At 40.2% G+C, this 21,153-nt stretch overlaps 2 protein-coding genes across 3 annotated transcripts in view; one reads left to right on the forward strand and one right to left on the reverse strand.

Annotated features, from left to right (window-relative positions):
• The window catches only part of MPP5 (membrane palmitoylated protein 5), a 46,120-nt gene extending 36,236 nt beyond the window's left edge, over positions 1–9,884 (forward strand). For both annotated transcript variants that reach the window (XM_026038204.1, XM_026038205.1), the window contains exons 8-15: positions 646–723; positions 2,874–3,057; positions 4,724–4,795; positions 5,214–5,285; positions 5,985–6,152; positions 6,869–7,071; positions 7,270–7,380; positions 8,899–9,884. In XM_026038204.1, coding sequence (XP_025893989.1) covers positions 646–723; positions 2,874–3,057; positions 4,724–4,795; positions 5,214–5,285; positions 5,985–6,152; positions 6,869–7,071; positions 7,270–7,380; positions 8,899–9,075 — 1,065 coding nt within the window. In that variant the 3' untranslated portion in view covers positions 9,076–9,884. The remainder of the gene's footprint in view (positions 1–645; positions 724–2,873; positions 3,058–4,723; positions 4,796–5,213; positions 5,286–5,984; positions 6,153–6,868; positions 7,072–7,269; positions 7,381–8,898) is intronic.
• Positions 9,885–13,516: 3,632 nt separating this feature from the next.
• ATP6V1D (ATPase H+ transporting V1 subunit D) lies at positions 13,517–21,134 on the reverse strand. The gene is made up of 9 exons (XM_026038208.1): positions 21,019–21,134; positions 19,268–19,385; positions 18,536–18,615; positions 17,790–17,857; positions 17,066–17,110; positions 16,600–16,703; positions 16,126–16,192; positions 14,913–14,991; positions 13,517–14,304 (listed from the first exon to the last, which is right to left on the reverse strand). The coding sequence occupies exons 1-9, from the start codon at positions 21,057–21,059 to the stop codon at positions 14,163–14,165; spliced, it is 744 nt and encodes a 247-aa protein (XP_025893993.1). The 5' UTR covers positions 21,060–21,134; the 3' UTR covers positions 13,517–14,162.
• Between the last annotated feature and the right edge of the window lie 19 nt (positions 21,135–21,153).

The following is a 21,153-nucleotide window of genomic DNA, read 5'->3' on the forward strand; positions in this document are numbered from 1 at the left end:
CATCCTTTGCTATTAAATGATAATGAATTGCACATGACTAGCCAAGACTATCTAGACCATCACTACCAATTCCTGTACAGAGCTATGCCTCTGAGTATTGTGGGGTTTGCTTTCTTGCAGCCTGATCATGTTATGCTCAATTATATCTGTTTTTTTTTAAGCCCTAGGCCTGAATTTTGTGTGATACATCTGTGCATTTTGGTTTTATGCAGCCTGAATTGTGTGTATGGTTCATGGAATGGTGTGGATAAAATGAGACTTATCTAGGCCTCTTCACAGAGTTGCTGCTTGCTTTCTATTACATCTTTATATGCTTGTGTATATACACATGTGCATTGCATACAAGAGGTTTCTCTTTAAAATCTTGCGTGCTTTTTCCTGCAAGCACAGACTCACTTGCCGGTATTTGGAACAGAAAAAGAGAGCAATTTCACAGTCCTGCAGTTGAGAGTTGCAAGTGTCCCATTTCATATAGGAATAGCTTATATAACTTATGCATAGTAAAGAGTTCTAGGGCTTTTATCTGTGTATCAGCATTGGCTGGCTTTTCAATGCAGCATTTTCAAAGTATGCTATTTATTAGAATTTTTAACCTTGAGCCAGATTTTGCTAGTATGTACTGAAGAGCCTTTTTTCCCCCCTCAGGCTGACATGCATGGTACCCTGACCTTTGTATTGATTCCCAGTCAACAGAGCAAGCCACCTCCTGCGAAGGAGACTGTTGTAAGTAGTTTTAAATAAGTTCCTGAGTTTCAAATGCATATTTTTGCTCTTCTACGAGTCACATTAGATGGTGGAATCGGGGGGGGGGGGGGGGGGGGGGGGGGAAAGTAATTTAAACCACCCAACTACTGTCTAAATTAGTTAATAGAAACAATTGAAAGTGGTAAGCTAAAATTTATACTATGGTGTTTTTAACTCAGCTTCTTAAAGATTAAAAAAATTAGAACAATCTGTGCTTCTGAAATTCTCTTTTCAAATAACCTACTATGTGCTTAGTATGTATAAATAAAAAAAATTATTGATTGAAGTTGAGTTTTTGCTTAAACTTGAAAATATGCTTTGGGAGGCAAATTTTTAACATAAATTTGTTCAATATCTTGCTGGCTAACACTTTTCTTTAGTTTTAACAGTTTTATGTAAATCTCTGGCAATGTGTGTCAAAATTTACCTAGAATCCAGAAGAATGGGTTTCAATACACTTCCTGTTTACTCTGAAAAAAATGAGAATGCCTGATAAAGTTCTTAATGCAAAAAGTTGAAATTAGTAGCTTGCTTATTTTTTTCCTTCTGAAGAGGCGAGGAAACTACATACTTTATAATTTTAGAATTATAATTAGAATTTTAAATTCTGCAGTCGTTTCCAAACTAGCACAACTCTTTCCTGTAGCAAATATATCTAATTATTCCATTATGTCCTATATGCCACAAAATCACCATTCTATGGGATCTTGGAGTTTTGATGTATTAGAGTTGAAGTGAAGTGAAGTTCCAAACACATGGAGGAGAAGAAGGTGCTCAGGAGTAGCCAGGAGTAGCCAGCATGGATTCACCAAGGGGAAATCCTGCTTGACTAACCTGATCACCTTCTACGAAGGAATATCTAGCTGGATAGATGAGGGCAGAGCGGTGGATGTCATCTATCTGGATTTGAGCAAGGCTTTTGACACTGTCCCTCACAGCATCCTCCTGGGCAAGCTCCAAAGGTGTGGGATAGATGTGTGGACGGGGAGGTGGATTAGGAATTGGCTCGATGGCAGGGTGCAGAGAGTGGTTGTCAATGGTGCGGAGTCCAGCTGGAGGCCTGTACTTAGTGGTGTCCCCCAGGGGTCAGTTCTCGGTCCGGTCCTGTTCAACTTATTCATTAACGACCTGGATGAAGGGCTGGAGTGCTCCCTCAGCAAGTTTGCCGATGATACCAAACTGGGTGGAGTAGCTGATAGCCCTGAGGGCTGTGTTGCCATCCAGAGGGACCTGGACAGACTGGAGGACTGGGCGGCGAGAAACCTCATGAGGTTCAACAGGGGCAAGTGCAGGGTCCTACACTTGGGGAGGAATAACCCCGGACACCAGTACAGATTAGGGGTGGACCTGCTGGAGAGCAGTCCCGCAGAGAGGGACCTGGGTGTCATGGTGGACGACAAGTTGACCGTGAGGCAGCAGTGTGCCCTGGTGGCCAAGAAGGCCAACGGGATCCTGGGGTGCATTAAGAAAAGCGTCTCCAGCAGGTCAAGGGAAGTGATCATCCCCCTCTACTCAGCCCTGGTGAGGCCACATCTGGAGTACTGCGTCCAGTTCTGGGCTCCCCAGCACAAGAGGGATGTGGAGCTGCTGGAGAGAGTCCAGCGCAGGGCTACCAGGATGATCAGGGGCCTGGAACATCTGCCATATGAGCAAAGGCTGAGAGAGCTGGGTCTGTTCAGCCTGGAGAAGAGGAGGCTGAGGGGGGACCTGATCAGCGTGTATAAATACCTCAAGGGAGGCAGTGAGGAGGAGGGGGGCAGCCTCTTTTCAGTGGTGGGCAGGGATAGGACTAGAGGAAATGGCTTCAAACTGAAGCATCGGAAGTTCCACAGGAACTTAAGGAAGCATTTCTTCACTGTGAGGGTGACAAAGCACTGGAACAGGCTGCCCAGAGAGGTTGTGGAGTCTCCTTCTTTGGAGATCTTTAAAACCCGCTTGGATGCAGCCCTGTGCCACGTGCTCTAGGTGACCCTGCGTGAGCAGGGGGGTTGGACTCGATGACCTCTGAGGTCCCTTCCAACCTTCGGCATTCTATGATTCTATGATTCTAAGTGCAATCGCAGGAAAATGGGATATAACTCTTTAGAAGTACCAGTTTTTCCTCTATTTTTCCATCTGTTCTTCCACAGATACATGTGAAGGCACATTTTGACTACGATCCCTCTGATGATCCTTATGTCCCTTGCCGAGAGTTAGGCCTGTCCTTTCAGAAAGGAGATATACTGCATGTGATCAGCCAAGAAGATCCCAACTGGTGGCAGGCCTACAGGGATGGAGATGAAGACAATCAGCCCCTGGCAGGCCTCATCCCTGGTAAGCAAGGCTTTAGCAAAAGCTTGACAGACGATTGTCACCACAGCTGTCATGGGCAATGATTAGTTTTCAAGCACCCGTATACTGGACTGCATTAAGCATCTATGGCTTTCAGCCTGTTGCAGCAGAGCACAGAATTAGTTGCCTGATTCACTCACTGAAATAGGCTGAGCTTCAGCTGGCAGTAGAATAAGCTGGAATCTTTCTGTATAGATATTAAACAGAAAATCTTCCCTTTCCACTGCAGCTTGCCTTACAAGAGCTCCCCTCTTCTCCTGTCCCCCTGCAGATTCTGTAGATGCAGAGTTCCCTCTGCTGGCTACTGCAAAACCTTAAACCTGCTTGTTCTGTTAGATGACAGCAGCTGACGCCTTATTCAGTATTTCAACTAGGATATTTTTGTAAATGCATCTTCTTTAGTGACAATTTACCTGCATGTTTTTGCTCATGAAAGAGCTTTCATTAAAAGTAGCTTTACTATGCTTTTCTAGTTGTTAGGAGTTTTGGGGAAACTGGGTTTTCAGAAATTGGAGTCAGTATATAATTTTTGCATCAATTCTGAACTGCATTTCAATTCATTAAAGATCTGTCTGTTAAAAATAGAGAGTGAAAAAAAGACTTTTCAATACTGTGAAGTATGACATTATTTTATGATACTTGAATAAGCTAAGAACACCGTTATAAATATAGGCTAATCTCTTTGAGGCTGATGTTCAAAAGATTTTGTATAAATAGAACACATCTAATACCTAAAAATAATTAGGAACTGCATCCTCGTAACTTGGAAAACTGAAAGTACTGGAATGATTACATTTTCAAACCAGACTGTCCAGAGTAATTTGAAAGCCCTGCAACTCTTGAGTGGTGTATTTTCTAAGTAATAAACAGGTTTCTGAGCAACTTGAACCTTTTGCAAGTCTTTCTGTTGGGTTTCTTTGAAAGGCTGAGTTCTTCTTTCCAAAATTCACAAAAATCAAGTCATGCTGGAAAGGAAAATATCTGTTTACCACTCGCTAATAATATTGCATTATTACCTCCATTCACCTATAGAAAGTGTTATGTCAGCAATATGAAAATTCTAAGAAAATACAAAAATATCCTTGCTAGTGATGCCAGGGCTGTTTCATTTATTTGACAATAAACATAGAATTTAAGGAATGCTTAATAAAAAGGCAACTTAGGGAAGTTGGACAACATTCTCCCAGAACCACTGGAAATTTGACCATAACCGTCACCTCATATAGGTACTACTACTGAAATCTGAAATAAGAGTTATGTTACCCATATTTACACAGTAATCGCTAGCAACTATCCTTAGTGTCATAGGGTATTACCAATGTGGTGCATATGCCATACAGATTTGTTTTACTGTTTGCTGTTGAAGTCGTGACTTTTTTTTTAGATATTCTGAGATTCTTTCTATTAAGATGAAATAATTTTGCATCTTCTATATGACCGGCCTGTGTTTTCCCCAGTGAGTTGCTTTTGCCCCTTGTATTCTATTAAACTCTTGGGAGATTTAAAAACATAAGAAAAAAGGAAAATGAATAGGGCATTGAAGGAAAATAAGGTATTATATATACAATTCTAGTTACAGTTTGAAGTGATTTTTTTTTTCAATCATTAACTTTTGTTTTACCTTTCTTTTTCTTACTAATGCATTAAGGAAAAAGTTTTCAACAGCAAAGGGAAGCAATGAAGCAAACCATAGAAGAAGACAAGGAGCCAGAAAAATCAGGTTGGATATACACTTTCCAGTAGAAATTTTCTGTAATACAGGTGCTAATTAGAGAGTTTTCTGGAATCTTGTTTACATAGAGAATTATAGAAAATTCTCTTTTTTTGTAATATATGTAGGATATTTGTTTGAAATTTTTCATATAAATACAGATCTGACCTGTGTTAATTTCCACGATGTACAATGTAAAGGAGGTTATGAAGGAGAATTTGAGAAATCTTTTTCTCTAAAAATTATATCTACCATGACATGCAGTACTTGCTTTATAGCCCAGACTTGTAATGAACTGAAGAACATTATGCATTTTCAAAATCAGAAGAGGGGAAAAAAAAATCCATTTTAAAAATCCAAATAATGGGCAGAATAGGGAGTTTTTTACTGTCCAGATAATTAATTATGTTGATTTCATTTTGGTTAGGAAAACTCTGGTGTGCGAAGAAGAATAAAAAGAAACGGAAAAAGGTTTTATACAATGCAAATAAAAACGATGGTAAGCAACATTTTTTTCACAACATCTTCATTTCTAACAACTATAGAAGACTCAGGGAACAGGAATATTCCTGTGAATAGAACGTTGAAATTCAGGATGCGATATTGGAAGTATTGTCTGATGATGATCCATGTTTGACCTGTAAGGACACTTAGTGCCTTTAATAGAGACCAGATGATACAGGTAGAAAAATAAACAAGTTTGAGGGCATTGAAGTTCTCACAGTCTCACAATGATGAAATACTTTGTTGTGGTATTGAAGAATCATCATTATGCTCTAAGGGATTAAGTGTAGTAGATGGAAATTTTGGTCACATTAAGTTGTGTCAGCTGTTAAAACTATGCTCTTGTAAGAGTACCTTGCGTTTGGGTTGGTGGCTTGTTTTTTTTTTTGGTGGTGGTTCAGTATAAAATGTTATTCTCATACTAGAAACTTGCTTTCTTGCTGAGAGGGTTGTATCTTGAGCTTGTACTATGGCTTATACCAGTAGGAACTGCAAGCAGGCTTCCCTTCCCCAGAAGAGAGAAGGAATATCTTGTTTTACTGGACAGCCCCAAGTGCTAATTTTCTGAGGTTTGCTTGCTTTCATTGCTTGCAAATAGATGCTGGGAAGAGAGATGGGAACTTCATTGAACTAGTTACCATATGCACGTAGCCATAACATGTTTTGCCTTTTTAATGTGTTTTTTTCTCTCAAGATTATGATAACGAGGAAATACTGACGTATGAGGAAATGTCCCTGTACCACCAGCCGGCTAATAGGAAAAGGCCCATCGTCCTGATCGGCCCGCAGAGCTGCGGCCAGAACGAGCTGCGGCAGAGGCTGCTGAGCGCCGAGGGCGATCGCTTCGCCTCCGCGGTGCCGCGTAAGTGCGAGGCACACGCGTGGCTGCCGGCGCGCCGTGCTGCCTGCAGGCACGGCCTCCCGGGGCTGGAAGGCTGGTTGGGGCTCGGGGAGGCAGGGCCACGGTATAGGGAGCTGTTGGAGAAAGAAAACAAGTCTTGTGTGGCCAAAAAAAAAATAGCTTTGGTAAATTGATGCAAATTGAATGTCCCAGGATACAGAGGCATTACAGAGTGTTAGGGAAGTATTTTAAGATAAGCATCTAGCTTAGCTTGGATCAAGTTGGAAAGTGTTAGAGTAATTTGAAAAAGAAACTGGCACGCCTGTCAGTTTTTAACCTAGTTGTTGTGTGCAAACTTCAATTTGAGTGTTTTAGTGCCTTTCTTAACTTTTTGCCTTTTCCCAGAATATTACATATTTAAAGTCTTTTAACATATTACAAATGGCTAAATTTTTTTCCCATCCAAATTGCAGCTGCACAAGTTAAATGGCTCATTTTCTAGTTGATATTTTTTTCTAGATAAATTTTAAAAAGAAGGAAAAATGTAGATGTAGCTTCAGTATTTGGCAGGCTAATCTGTTCAAGAATGTTTTTCGACAGAAATAATACCTGCATTTCTTTTGTTTCTTACTGGGTATTTCAGACACCATTTCTGCTTTATTAGCACTCTTTCTCCCTGAAAATCTACGGGTGCTGCATCACTGTCCTGATTTCTTTTTGTTTGCTCTTGCTTGTAGATACTACTCGGAGCCGGCGAGAGAATGAAGTCGCTGGAAGGGATTACCACTTCATTTCCCGACAGGCGTTTGAGAACGACATAGCTGCAGGGAAGTTCATTGAATATGGAGAGTTTGAGAAGAACCTCTATGGTACTAGCATAGACTCGGTGCGGCAGGTCATCAACTCTGGCAAGATCTGCCTTTTAAATCTCCATACCCAGGTATGGCAGGAGCAGTTGCCTGTTGTCTTTATTCCAGTTAATAATATATCAACAGCAGTTTTGTTACCATTATAATTACTTTAGAGGCCTTTTAATTGAATATATAATCAATTATACTGTTTGAGCAATGTATCATTAAATACCATTTTGTGGATGAAACTTGTTAACTGTTCTACATTTAAACCCATTTTCCTGCAGTCGCTGAAGACGCTGCGCAATTCAGACTTGAAGCCATATATTGTATTCATTGCGCCACCTTCCCAAGAAAGGTTACGTGCTTTATTGGCCAAAGAAGGGAAAAATCCAAAGGTAACATCTGACACTTCTTCTGAAACTATTCTCTTAGTTGATAGATCTATACTGCTCTCAGTAAACATATTTGTATGCTATTTTTTGGATTTATGGAATGTCAAACATACTTAAATTACATAGGAAGTGCTGTGGTTTGGAGATAGCCCTTAAAGATTGTAAAGGAGGGAATTAATGTACTTTTTCCTAACCTAAAACATGTCATGTACCAAAACAAGGACAACTGCTAATCCAGTAATTCTGGGGCATGGTGACTCCTTTTAGTTGCAGAGTCAGTTGTGGTTCCTGCATTAGGGCACAAAAATAAGACCCTTTATTTCAAAGCTTGGGAAACCCCACTTCTTTGTCCTCAGCTAACTCTGAAAGTAATTCTGGGGACCACATGTTTTTTCTTTCCCATTTTGAGAGCATGTTTGCTTTTGAAAAATGCTTCCTTAAAAGGTACTCTAAAATTAAACTGTTCAGATAAAGTAATTCTGATGTTTGATCCTGCAGGATCACTCTTCATGCATCGATGCAAATAGTATCAGAATCTCAGTTTTTCTAGTTTAGATTTGGCTAAATGAACATTTAGTTCCGTAGGATGGAATTGAAATCCAGAGATTAAACAAGAGTGTCTGAAAAAATCAGGGAAGATCCTTATTTGCCTGTAGGATACTAAGCATGTATTGTTAGGATAACAAAAGATACTCATCTTCACCTTGTTGGAAAAAGTACCAACAGCGGGAGCACTTTGCCTTATACGTCATACCGAAATATTTCTTGATATAAACAGAGTGATAAGATAAGTTGTAGAAGATAAAATCGAACAGACTTTTAGAATCTAGTCCAAAAACCCTAAAGCAAAAGCATTGAGGTCTACTACTTCCTTGACATCTCTTATCTATGTGGGCAATAGTCCTGCTGCAGGTGCTTTTCCCTTTCAGCTTACTTTTTGTCTTCAGTTTTATTTACTGATGCTGTAGTGATTCTGTTGACTAAAATGTTGGTTCTCACTGGCTTTGGTTATATTTTCCTTTAAGTTTCTTTGGGATAAAAATATTTTAATGCAAGTTTTTAGCTTTGGCTGTCTTGACAGAGCCACATTGTCTTTTCTGCACCATTCAAACTTTCTTCTATGTTACTTCTGACATTTTCAGTCTCTTTGGAAAGATAAGGAGCTTAACAATGTAATTTACTTGCTATAAATATGATTTAAGAAGAGCAATTAGATCCATGTTACAGAATAAGTAGCAATGCGTCTACCTCATTCGCATCAGTCGGAGACAGTTATGTCTTGCGTTGGTAGTTGAGGCAAATTAGAAGTGTTTGGTGATGATGCCAAAAGGTAGAGATGTCTTGAATGTCCATGGTTTTCAAATATGCATATGGTTAAATGTTCTCAGAAACTTTTCTGTAGCCAAAATCAAGGAAACCATGAAAACTTGTGTAAAAGCCCTGAGCAGAAGCATTACCTTCATTCCTCCCTTGTTGTGGGAAGAGATTGACAACACAGAGTAACTCTGGCTTTGTTTTCAGCCGGAAGAACTGAGAGAAATCATAGAGAAGACGAGGGAGATGGAACAGAACAACGGCCACTACTTTGATACAGCAATTGTGAATTCTGATCTCGATAAGGCCTATCAAGAGCTGCTTCGGTTAATCAACAAACTCGACACAGAACCCCAGTGGGTGCCCTCCACCTGGCTGCGGTGAAAGAGGACAATTCCAAGGGACAAATGGACTCCCCCCTTGCAGTCTTTCCAAGGAGATTGTGTGTAGGTCCGCCCAGTTCTAATAATAGATGGGAGCATGAGCTCTAGACCCTTGGTGGCTACTCTGTACTTGGCCAGTGAAATTGTGTATTACTGAGGGAAGAAAAAAAAAATCCACTAATCGGCTCGTGAGCTGATTTAACTAATTTAAAGATTGTCCGAGTTTTCCTTCTCTGTGGTCTAATGATGAAGATGCTTAAGTCAGTACTAAATTCTAAAGCTTTAGATAGATTTTTCTAGTAACTACTTTTATACATAAATACATGCTATTTTTAATCTAGAATCACCCTTATAAAATTAAAGATTTTAAGTATGTGCATGTGCGTGTGTGTGTATATATATAGAGTCCGTGTTGTCACATAGTTATAAATATTAATGTTATTTAACACTTAACTTAATGACTTTGTGGGACGTGATGGTAGTTCAGGATCATAATTTTACAGATCACTGGGCAGAGAAATAATCTACATATGAAATAATAATGAGAAATGTTTCTGTTTTAAAAATGTACAAAAGGAAGATGCCGCTCTGGTCTGGAGCTGCCCTGTGAGGCTTGAAGTTTATTTTTTAATTCTAAAAAACATTCCACTTTCTTATGGCACTGTAATTGGAAAATATGTGTAATGTAAATATTTCAATCCTTGGGTCTTTTTGGTCAAACTTTGTAAGTCAGTTATTGACTGCAAATTAATTTTAGGTCCAATCAAAGATGAATATTATATTGATTTTTAGATGTGATATTTTTATGGAATTTTCATTAAAACTTACTGACTGATTGGAGCCACTGCTATCCACAAATATGTAGAGAGATTTAGAAAAGCAAAAGTTATATTTTTTATGAAAAATACATAGTTATAAAACATGTTTATTAAGAATCAGCAAATTTTCTCATGTTTTATAACAAATAAATGGAATGATGTGCTGAATATGGGAAGACCATGGTGGTGGGAATGGTTCTCTTTGGAAATGGTTTGTCTTGTGGCAGTTGCTCTAATGGGTAGCTAACTGGAATTAAAATAGCTGAATGTAGCTACTGTATTGTAAACTAGTATTTGAATTCACCAGCAATGTATTGTCCTGCATTTTCTCAGTACTGCAGTAAAAGTAGGTATAAAATACTGGCAACTGATGGAAAAGTCACAAAATAGGAGAATATATGGAATTATGGAACAAAACGAACAAGAAAAAAAAAAAAGCTTGAAACAAGTGAACAGAAAACAATGTATGTCTGTATCCTAGCACATGCTGCAAAGCGAATGATGACATTTCTGCATCCCCAGATGATTATCTGAGCTGTGAAGGCTGAACTACTAAAGCTCTGTGTCTGCAGCACGGCTGTTCAGTCACTGAAGCTGCCTCGGTGGTGTTAGCTTGGCTGGTTTGCTAGTGGGTGGCATGAAGAACATTGAATGTGAATGTCTCTCTCAACTTTAGCCGTAGCAGTTCCTTGTTCCCACAGGTAAAACACTGGAGTTGTGTCATTGTGTAGTTTACTCCTGTTTAGTGCTGATGGATAAAAAGGTTGTTGGCTTTTTCCGTACTGTTTTGCATACATTCTTCAAGTTTTCATGGAACAAACACATGCTCATTGGTGAGACCACAAAGGATAGAGCAAATACAAAGAAGTTATGTCAGATCACTTTCCTGGTCACTAGACTGAAGTGCTGCTTTGAAAAATGAAAGTATAGAGTGTATTCTGTATATAGAGTATATACAGAAAGAAAAAAGTTTGGAAACGTATATCTTTGGTTCCTTTCAGTGTTAGAGATAATTCATTAGTACTCTGTGTGTTGGCGTAAGAGCTTGTGATTCAAAATAATGCCTTTTTACCTCACATTGCAGACATGTTCTCCATTTAATCCTCACTTTTCCTATGACAGCTACAGCATTCAGTTAGGTTGCATAGTCAGTGTGTCGATGACAGAACATCAGTTCTGCCCTCCCTGCCCCTTTGATAATTGCAGGTGCTTTAGGATTCGTTACTGTTTCTGAGTTAGACAAGAAGGTGGAAGGCAGTAAAAGGTGGGAAGGGTGACCCAGCCCGGCTAGCCAACTCTTGCCCCAGTTCTTGCAGTCACAGTCAGGATTAAGATACTTGCCCTGTCCCGTTGTATATTCAATGTTTATACACAATGTCAGTCACATTAATCATGCCATTACTGTGTTTGACTAATTTCTGTTCCCCGTCTCCATATTACTGAAATTGTTGTACAGATAAGCTTTTGAATGTAGACTTAAAAGAATGTTGCATTAAGTTCAGCTCTACTCTTAGACACACGGTGTACACTGACATCCATCGAGGGAGGTGCTATAGTTTCTATAATAATGTACAGCCAGTGTCATTTTGTCCAGCTGAAAGGCTTGAGCAGCACTGAGAAAGGTCCCAGCCTGTCCATCTGTCACCAGTTTGGACCTGAAACTACCTTGTATTTAATTTAAGAACAAATAAACAAACAGAAAGGCAGAGCCATTTCTTAATAAGCCTGTGTCAATTCCCTTAAAGAGAATATGCAGTCTTCAGACAGGCTTTATAGCAAGCTGTACCAGACCTGAAAGGAAGGTATCAATATTTTTACCAGTCCAGGTTTAATTAAAAGTAAATCCGTTAGCTGAATTAAAGAATTTTTGAATGTAAAAATATGTGGCTTTTTAAACTATAAAATGGGGGTTTAATGCCTTAAATAATTAAGGCAACTTTATGGAGACCTGTGGTTAGCCCCACATTGTACTTTTATACATGTACCTGCACTCTGTATTTTTGAGACATCATGAACTGCACACTAATGTAAAAATGTAAAATATTTCTAGATTTAAAATAAATCACTGTACAATTTTATTTTTTGTAGTGGCTCTTGGAGTCTCCTTCCTACTATGTTCCTGAATGTGTGAAAAGTGCTCTCAGACTTTGACCCATCAGTGCCCTGTGGGGTGTTTACTATACCTCTTAAATGTATAAGGTCAAAAAGGCACAGAACATATTCCTCAAACTTAGTTTATCTCTAATATTGTCTTACTGTAATTTTCTTATACTTAATTTAATCCCTATTTTTATTTCTTCTCAAAGTCACTGTCATCTTCCTGTCACTCAAAATTCCAAGACTTCATCCGTAACATTTTCTGGGTTCTACCTGTGAATCACCTGTGATTTCTCATGTGATCCACTTTCAGATGGACACGTCTGTCATCTTGTTTGCAAGAAGCCAGAAAAGATCACCTGTCAGAATGACAATGTTCCAGAAGACCTGTAAGTTTTGAATAGACTTCTAAATTTCTCTCACTTTGTCCTGGGATCCTTTTGTATTTTACTCCATTTTTAAATGATCTTCAATTAAATTGTGCACCGTGTAAGGTAATTAACTGCTATTTGATCAATTGCTGCCTGTGGGAGGAGGATGGTTTTACATTTGTGCTTTTAGTCCAACAAGTTGCAAAAAGCATCTGCTGAAAAAACAAACACCCTTCTCTATGCTAAGATTACAGCAAAAGTCATAGGAGCCCTTCTGCCTCAGGCCTGATGGTTCTCTTAAATAGCACAAACCCTGCTACTATTAGCATATCTTTCTCCAGCAACTAAGGGGTTTCCAAGGGGTTGACAAAATAAGTTAGTTCAGTGTAGTACGAACAGAAACTATTTCTTAAGGATGACTTTGACCACTAGTCAAAAAAGGGTAATTCCCCTTACAATGTTGCAGTACACATCATCATCTACTAGTTAAAGATCTTTTCTTTTTTCATCACTAGAACAAGGATTTGCAAATACATCCTCTCATTTATTTCTCTTGGCTGGAGTTTTTGGGGGGAAGCTTAAGCATATCCCTCCCTCTGCCCTATTATATCTTGTTGCTGTTGAGGAAAGTCTTTGGTAGAACATATATGCAGGCAGGAAATAGTATTAGATGGGAGCTCAACACAAATCAAAAGCAGAGGGCTATTTTTTCAAGAGCCTGTAATCCTATAAGCAGGTTTGGATTTAGTATTCAGCTCTGGTGTCAAAAGAGGAGAGAGATGCTTCATGTGCTTACTGAAATGTGTTGCAGAAATTGATTTCCTCAGCCACCATCAAACTCCTCTAATCAGCCCAAGACTTGGAGAACCACAGCAAGAATGGCCTGGAAGTTTAATCCTGCTGTGCTTGCCTACATCCCTGTTGCAATGATGATTTTAGGATAGCTCAGCAGAGGTTCGGATGTGGCAGAGAAGCATCACTTCTCCTTGGTCTCTTCTCCAGCAAGGTAAAATTTAAGTGAAAGTGGATACAGCTGGTAAAGGAATGTGCAGAGCAGCATTTATGCAGTTTTTAAGATGGGGACAGGGGAAGTAGCATTATTTTGAAATAAACAATACAGTTTCAAAGCATTTAAGACCATCATTCTTTAGCAAGTTGGTCCAGATGCCAGACACTTAACACTTGAAACTTTTACTTGTTTCTAGCACAGACAGTACACAAGTTGGCAAAACTTCTAATTAAAACCATAGGCCTTTTAGGCCAATGGTAACAATCGTGCAACAGAAATAAATCATGTAAGACTGTGGATTTCATCAATGAGTTAGAAAATCTAGTGGCTTATACTTACATTTGACTTCAAACTGTGCTGATATCTGCTTTAACTTTTAACATTAATCGTTCAGCAGCAAAAGCTTTGCATGCATCTCCCCCCCACACACACACATAACAGAACTATTGTTATAATGGGAAGAATTAGAATGGAATCTGATTAGGGAAATCCCAAGCCCTCCTGCAAAAGGAACAAGTGTGGACACTCCTTCCCACTGTGTAACTTGAAGAATGCAAGAACTCCCACGCTAGCCTCTACTCCAACCAGCAATACAAGGCTTTCTCGATAACAAAGCACTTGCAGCTACATTCAGGTTTCTAATCTCCCTGAAGAAATCCACAGTCTGTTCCACTAAGATTTATACAGCAACTGAGAAGCCACATAAATATCACTGAGGCAACATGTCCAGTTATAGTGCAATTGGACACTGTCTTCTGGGTCCCCCGCTGCCCTGTACAACACTTGTGCTGGGCTACTCAAAGAGAAGGTCTTCATCCTTCTCCTCCAGTAAGAGGTTGGCAGGTTCACGTTCCCCACCAGCAGCTCTCCGCAGCTCCCGTTCTTTCTCTGACTTTTCTTTCAATACCTTTTTCTTTTCCTGTATCTTCTTTAACCTGTGAACAGCACATGATTTATCAGTGGGGGAAAAAATACATTTTTTTTAATAAAACAGATTAGCAGCAAAGATGGCAATACAATGTGGACAAGATAAAGCTGCCTGAAGCAGTTCCAAAGGAAATAATGATAGTCCTATAACAAATGATTCTTATGCCCAGCTGTTCCAGCTGGGGGAAAATAATCTTCCTTGCAGATTAACTTTTTTTTTCCAATCCAAACTATACATTCTTGACCCTAAAAAACTGAATTACACTACTCTGCTTTTCCTGAATGAAGATGATTCTTTGATCAGTCAGGTTTGACATGCCCAAAACATTTCTCTTCATGGAAGAGATGTTCTTAAAGCACCTGCATGTGCTATGCTGCAGCCTCTGGCTGCATGATAAAGACTACAAGGCACAATGAAGTAGAAAGGATCTGTTAGCAAGTTTGAGAAAATTTCAGATGTCCAAGAAGTCAGCTCTAGGAATTCAAAGCACAGCAAGAAACAGATCATTTTTGACAGTGTTCACTGACAGATTTGGTGAGGATATCTTTTAACTGCATTCTGAGCATCCAGGCTCTCTTAAGAAGAGACCAGCTCTGTCTTGTTTTAGGTACCTACCTGTAGAATTCCTCTCGCTCTCTTTCATCCAGTTCTGTGATGATGTAAGAAAGAGTACGCTCAATCCTGGGAATAATCACTAAAATATATATATAAACAAGGAGCGTGTTAGACTGCTGTTTTATTAGCCATGAAATCATTTAATACAGTGCAGGGACTATTATTTAAAGTTTCTATTTTTAAAAAGTCACAATAGTTGAGCTGGACTTGAATGGAAACTACCTTTTTCCATCACAATTGTCAGAAACTTCTGCTTCTGCAGAAACTTCAGCGCGTACTTTTACCGGCTGCATTCTGCACTGATTAGTTTGAGAAAGTCTTCACATCCAGCTGAAGAAAATACTCAAGTAACCCCTCCCAAGGGAAGATTAAACCAAGCTCTAGACCTGGAGCTGGGCACAGTGTAGGCTATGTGCCAGAAACTTCCTTTTCAAAGGGGGAACCTGTTATCAACACCACCAAACTTGGAAAGGCTGCAAAGGAATTTTTTCCACAGTGAATTTTTTCTGAGTGATAATCACAGAAAAAGCCTGCAAGCTCCAAGGAGTAAGTCTACAGAAAACAGTATCAAAAAGGGCAATTTAGAATCATTGATTAAAATATTATATGCTGTGTACATGCAAAGATGATTAAATAGTAGCTGTGAACAAGTTGAAAAGAAACTTGAAATAATCAAAGCACCCTTATGACTACAGCAAAAGTAATCACAGCCGTGTTGAAAGAAACTGAACAATAAACACTGAAGAATGTGTATCAGGATCGCTCTGTTTCCTACAATAACTTAGCCAAAACTGGTCTCCAGATGCCTACTCTGCCATCCCATCCAGAAGCAGTCTGGACTCTAGGCTAGACACCACAATCCAGTTTCAAAAGGTGTACACTAGGAAAGGTTACAAAAACAGCTACTGGAACATTATTGCACATTAACATCCCTCCCTTTGATTTCTAGTCAACAGACTTGACAAGATCAGTCAAAGATGCCTTGCAGAGAGTCCAGAATACAGATTTTTTAAGTCTTCATACTCAGTGCAACTTCTTAAGGCCTTGCTCATGTTTGCATGCTCCTTTATCTCTGTGTACTCCAGCCTCTGCTGGACTTCTATACGGGGAAAGCAATCAAAAGAGCTGCAGTTTTCAGGACTCTGCTCTGCGTGCTGTAAGGAGAAGTATTTTTCAGTGTAGTATTTTCGAATCTAACAGAGCAAATACTCACCGTGCTCAATTGCATTCACACGTCTGTTTGTTATTTTAATGGCTTCATCCAAAGTAATGAAGGATGTCTGAGGGAAAGATATTCAATAATTAATACCTAACAAAATACCTAACAAAAAGCTCAGTATTTTCATTGATATTACAAACAAGTAAAATTCTTGATGGGAGCAGAATTGTTTCTGCTACTGTCATTGCTCTTACTATTAACAGATTACATCTGATTGCTGCACATTGGCACTTACAAATCTACTATGCCCAATACTAACTCCCCAAAGAAAGTTTCTTCTTTGCATTCTTGACTAAGAGCAGTGAAGCCCTAGTATGACTGAGAAAGGCCTGCAACTTTGTACTATGATAGACTGAAGGATTATAGTGCAGCTGAAGGCATTAGGCTGCTACTTTACTGCATTTATGAACTGTGAGAAATCAGAGATATCCATCCCCACCCCCCACATCTTTCTTTCCTCCCATCAACCTGTAAGGAGGCCAGTTCCACAAGCAGCTCCACAGCTTTGGCATAGTTCCTCTTCAGCTTGGCCAGCTGTTCTCCACCCCTAGCCAAGCCAGTCAGCTCATAACCTGGAAAAAATATCCAACAAGAGCTGTTGCTAATGCCATTATGGTGTTTCCTTACTAGCTTAAACATAGCATTTACAACCTTACAATAAGATCTGTCAGTCCTAAAGAACCTCCTACTTAACCTTAAAAAATCATCATCAAGACCAGTCTTCCTCTAACTGAAAAACACACTGATTTAAAGGATTAAAATCCACTACAGCCCCTAATAACAAGCCCTCAATATGAGTAAAGCATCACAGAGGAAAGATACTACTGTACCTATGCTGTAAACTGACTTCTCAGCAAAGCATTAACTATTTTTCCATTAGCATAGAAGAGCTTTAAGTACCTGTAAGATATAAAATACTCATTTTTGTACTTACTGTCCCCTCCTTCCTGGTAATGCTCAAAAACTGGCAAGGTTACACCTAGCAAAGGCAAAAAAATAGTCAAAAAACAGTGCGTTATTTATTTATTAAGTACAATTCACCTTTCTCACATTTGTTTCTAATGAATTACATGAGCTCAGAAGTTTTGTTTTCAAAGTCTTTACATATGAATTGGAAAGATTAAGTCATGTTGGTTCTACCATTTTTATGGAATTTCAGAACTGTATTTATTACTTCATATTTCACTGAGATATAGGCACATAAAAATATCAGGAGAGTAAATTCAATTTTACTGTGTTTCTGTTTAGCAATGTTTCCCTATGCTGAAGAAATTCTTTAAGCATTTGGTTTTAATTTATCTTCCTTGATTTTTTTAATAGACAGCTCTTGCTGTTTCCTGCTATTAATTTTTTAATATGTAATTTCCAGGCTTTAGTTAGTGCCCATGAAGGAAAAAAAGCACAACAGAATTTATGCTTTTTTTGATCTAGATATTGAACTGCAGTTTACATGCCTTTCATAAAATGAAGTGTGTGACTCAATACAAAAATTCATCTGCTGTGGGGGAAAATTTTAGTAGAAGTGTTCCTAGTGTTCCTACCATTAGATGAGTAATGAAATGAAGAGGAAAGTGTGCTTGGAAACACTACAGAATACGTCAGAGTCTACTCCCCCACATCCCTCAAGAGTCAAAGCACCCATAGGCTGGAACAGTCACCTGCTACGTTGTCTTTTTTAGCTCTGATCTTGACTTGAGCTTTGTTCACATTTTGGATCACAGTGGTACTGTAAGAAAGAAAATGTTTATCTTAACTGGGAAGATTAAAGTGGTCCGTTAATTCACTATATGCAAAGTGAAGTAGTATTGCTGTAAAGATTCGGAGATAGTTTCCAACTCTGTTTTTGGGTGCGCAGACTTCAAAGCTAACAGAGAACCTATGACACAAATGGATTTCCAACAATATTAAAAGCAGCTAAGTCTGTGACGAGTGTTATTTTAGAAACATCTTTGACTAAGTATACAAAGCCTATCTGAAAAATAGCAAATTTATCCACTAGCTGTACAAAAAGAGCAAACTGAAGTTTCTACAAATATTCCCCTTGAAGGATTCTGGAGTGTCCTAGTGTCTTCCCAGAACAGGTCACTGTAGCCAACAAGATTCGTTTTCCCTCATTAGCACCAGTCAGACAAGAGGTTAGGCTCCTGTGCATAAGTCCACAACAAAGAAAAACCATAAATAGTCCAGATTTTGCTATATTTGTTTGTTTCCTTATACATTGGTTGCTTTTGCAAATGGAATCTATCTTCACAAATCAAAGATGCGTTTGTAATTTGTGTGTAATTTCTCTTAATATTTCTGGATACTTAAAAATTTTACTTTTATTCCAAATGAGAGATCAGCAGAGTGTTGATCACCCTTCCCCATGTGTAGGGTTCCCACAGGTAAGCTCAGCAATGCTCACCTGAAGTCTCCAGCTGTGAACTTTGCCTCAGCAAGGGAAAAGGCAGCTTCTCTCATCACCTCACCCATCAGCAACTTAGTCTGGAAAGAGGGAGAGGAAGGAGGAGGTAACAAATATAAGGCCTTTTGCTCCTTGTGTAGGATGAATGCTTTTAATTTGAATGCTTTTAATTTTTTTAATTAAAAGCATCAAGAATATAATATGGAATTTAAGAAAGAAAAAATCCTGTATCTCAAGCTAACTCTCAAACCACAAATCCTTCATAAAGGAAGAAATTCCATCTGAATGCAACTTCTGATCTCTACCTCCTGGTGTTCCCCGTCATGCAGGAAATGTGTACGTGCAACAAAAAGGCAGTACCACCAAATGCATTAAATCCACTACTATAGCGTCCACCCCTGCTCCACCCTGACATAGCAAATCTCATGTGATGTAGAAGAGGCAGGAAGGAGCTCTAGACATAAAAGAAAACAGAGACTAGAACTGCCTGGAAAAAGGTGAAGAATATTAAGTGTTACAGCATTTCAGTACCACGGCTGCCAGGCAAAGGTACTTCTGCTCACGTGTCCTCGGTAGCCTCACTTACAAAACACAGGTCATCCACAAAGTTGTCCTCTGTTCCAGACTACCTTATGAGGTTAGTAGGATGTTCCCATACTGTACAACTAACTGACAGATAACAGAACTTTTAAACAGAATGAGTCCTGTACAGGAAAATTCTAGTTTACCTACCTCAATGATTTTCTTAAGGATCTGCCTGAATCGAAGAGTCAAAGCATCAGATTTTTTCTTCAAAAGGTTACGACCAGTTTGGGCTCCTTTCAAACGGGCCTTCATGATGGTCTGAGCCCTGTTAAACACAGGAAGAAATAGAAAGGTCCCACATTGTGCTAAAGGATAAGGAAAAAGTCAAAACAAGCTTTCAGACACGGACATGATTCCAACTGTGAAGCAACTAAGAAAAACCAGTGCAGTAAACCAGGATGGGCAATTCAGGAAAGAATTCTAATTTCGCATTTCAAATGAAGAGAACATATCCTCCCCATCAAAGACATTTACAAGGCTAATATCTGTAAAGTTGAATATCACAGAAAAATGACAAGTTATTTTTCAGCTTTTTCAGCTTTTCCTCTTTTCCCGATGATGACTACCCTAAATGAACCATTCTGGTGCCTTTTTGGGAAGTGAAGGATCCCTGTTTCCCTCTACTGCTGTGAAATATGTTTTAGTTTGAATATTTTCTTGATTTTTAACTAAACTGGCACTAGTTATAGCTCAAAAGCACTAAGTGTTAGCTTAAGCTACTGCTTTTTCACACAGCTACTAAACACAAAGGACAGCTCTAACACAGCAATTAAACTCAAGACAACTCTGTGTAAGAAGTGGCCTGCACACTTCCTCTCTGACCTTGGAAAAAATAAGTATAATTAAGATTCTTCCTTTACTTCCCCCACTTTACAGTGCATATTATGAGAATAACGTCTACAAGATGCTTATAACTGGATGCTTAACATCAACACAAGATGCTTGTAACTGAAAAAAGGCGAGTCTTTTCCAAATGCCCAGGATAGAAAGCAGCAAGGTCAAGGAACAGGAAGGTAGTTTTGCTTTCCTACGGAGCTGGTTACGTCCCTGGGGCGGCAGCTCCTTGCGCCAACCGCTCGCTCTGCTCACACCCGCCAGGGACTGGCTCACTCCACCCCGGGCCACATCCCTGCGCTCCGGTGACTGCATTAAACACAGCCGTGTTTACTGTAAAGAAGACAGGGCATTTCTGAAAAGGACCATGTCCAGGGCTGAAGAGGTTCATGGCGGCAAAACCTTTCACAAAGATACAAAGGAACGATTCTGAAAAATCTGTTTTGCTGTTGAATAAAACCATTTGTCTCAGAGGTAGACGGGCCTTATCTGATTGCCCTAACTTACTTTCCTAACAAAGTATCGGCCACATTGTCAGTCTAACACCTCCTTTGAGCGAGGGGCCTGTGAGTTCAGAGCCACTGCACGCGGGCAGCTCGCGCCAGCTCGCGCTCGGGCACCAACCGGCTTCGGTAAGATGGAAACGGCTTTCGAGGCAAAGCCGCTCTCCCCCGGGGGGCTCTGGAGAGAAGCGACACGGCACTATTGCGATAGCCGTTTAGCACCGTGTCGATTCGAGCGTTCCCGTTCTGGCACTGCCTGCTTTTCCTCCCGGGGGACGCCTGACTTCACGACAAACGGCCTGCTGCGAGGATCTGGAAAATAACGGCCGCCGCCGTCCCACGCCCTCTATTTCCTCGACGCTTCCGGGGCGGCCCCGCGCGGCGGCGCGGCCGCGGCTGTGCGGGGCGGCCCTGCGGCCTGCTCCCCACGCGCCAGCGCTGCCGTTACAATCTCCGCGCCGTCAGCATCTGTCTCCCCGCGGGCGAGGCCCCGCGGACCGTTGGCGCGGCCGTTGGCGCCCGCGCGGGGGGCGAGGGGGACGCCCGTGGCGGGGCACTCACATGCGCGACGGGAAGATCTCGATGCGGTCCTTGCCCGACATGCTGCCGGTGCCGGGCGGGCGGGCGCCGCTCCTGCCGCCGCGCGGTCACGTGATGCCGCCGCCTCGCCCCGCCCCGGCCCCGGGAGAGGCCCGG

Source organism: Nothoprocta perdicaria, unplaced genomic scaffold, assembly GCF_003342845.1.
Source record: "Nothoprocta perdicaria isolate Ctin4 unplaced genomic scaffold, notPer1 scaffold_204, whole genome shotgun sequence".
In the NCBI taxonomy this organism is placed as follows: Eukaryota; Metazoa; Chordata; class Aves; order Tinamiformes; family Tinamidae; genus Nothoprocta; species Nothoprocta perdicaria.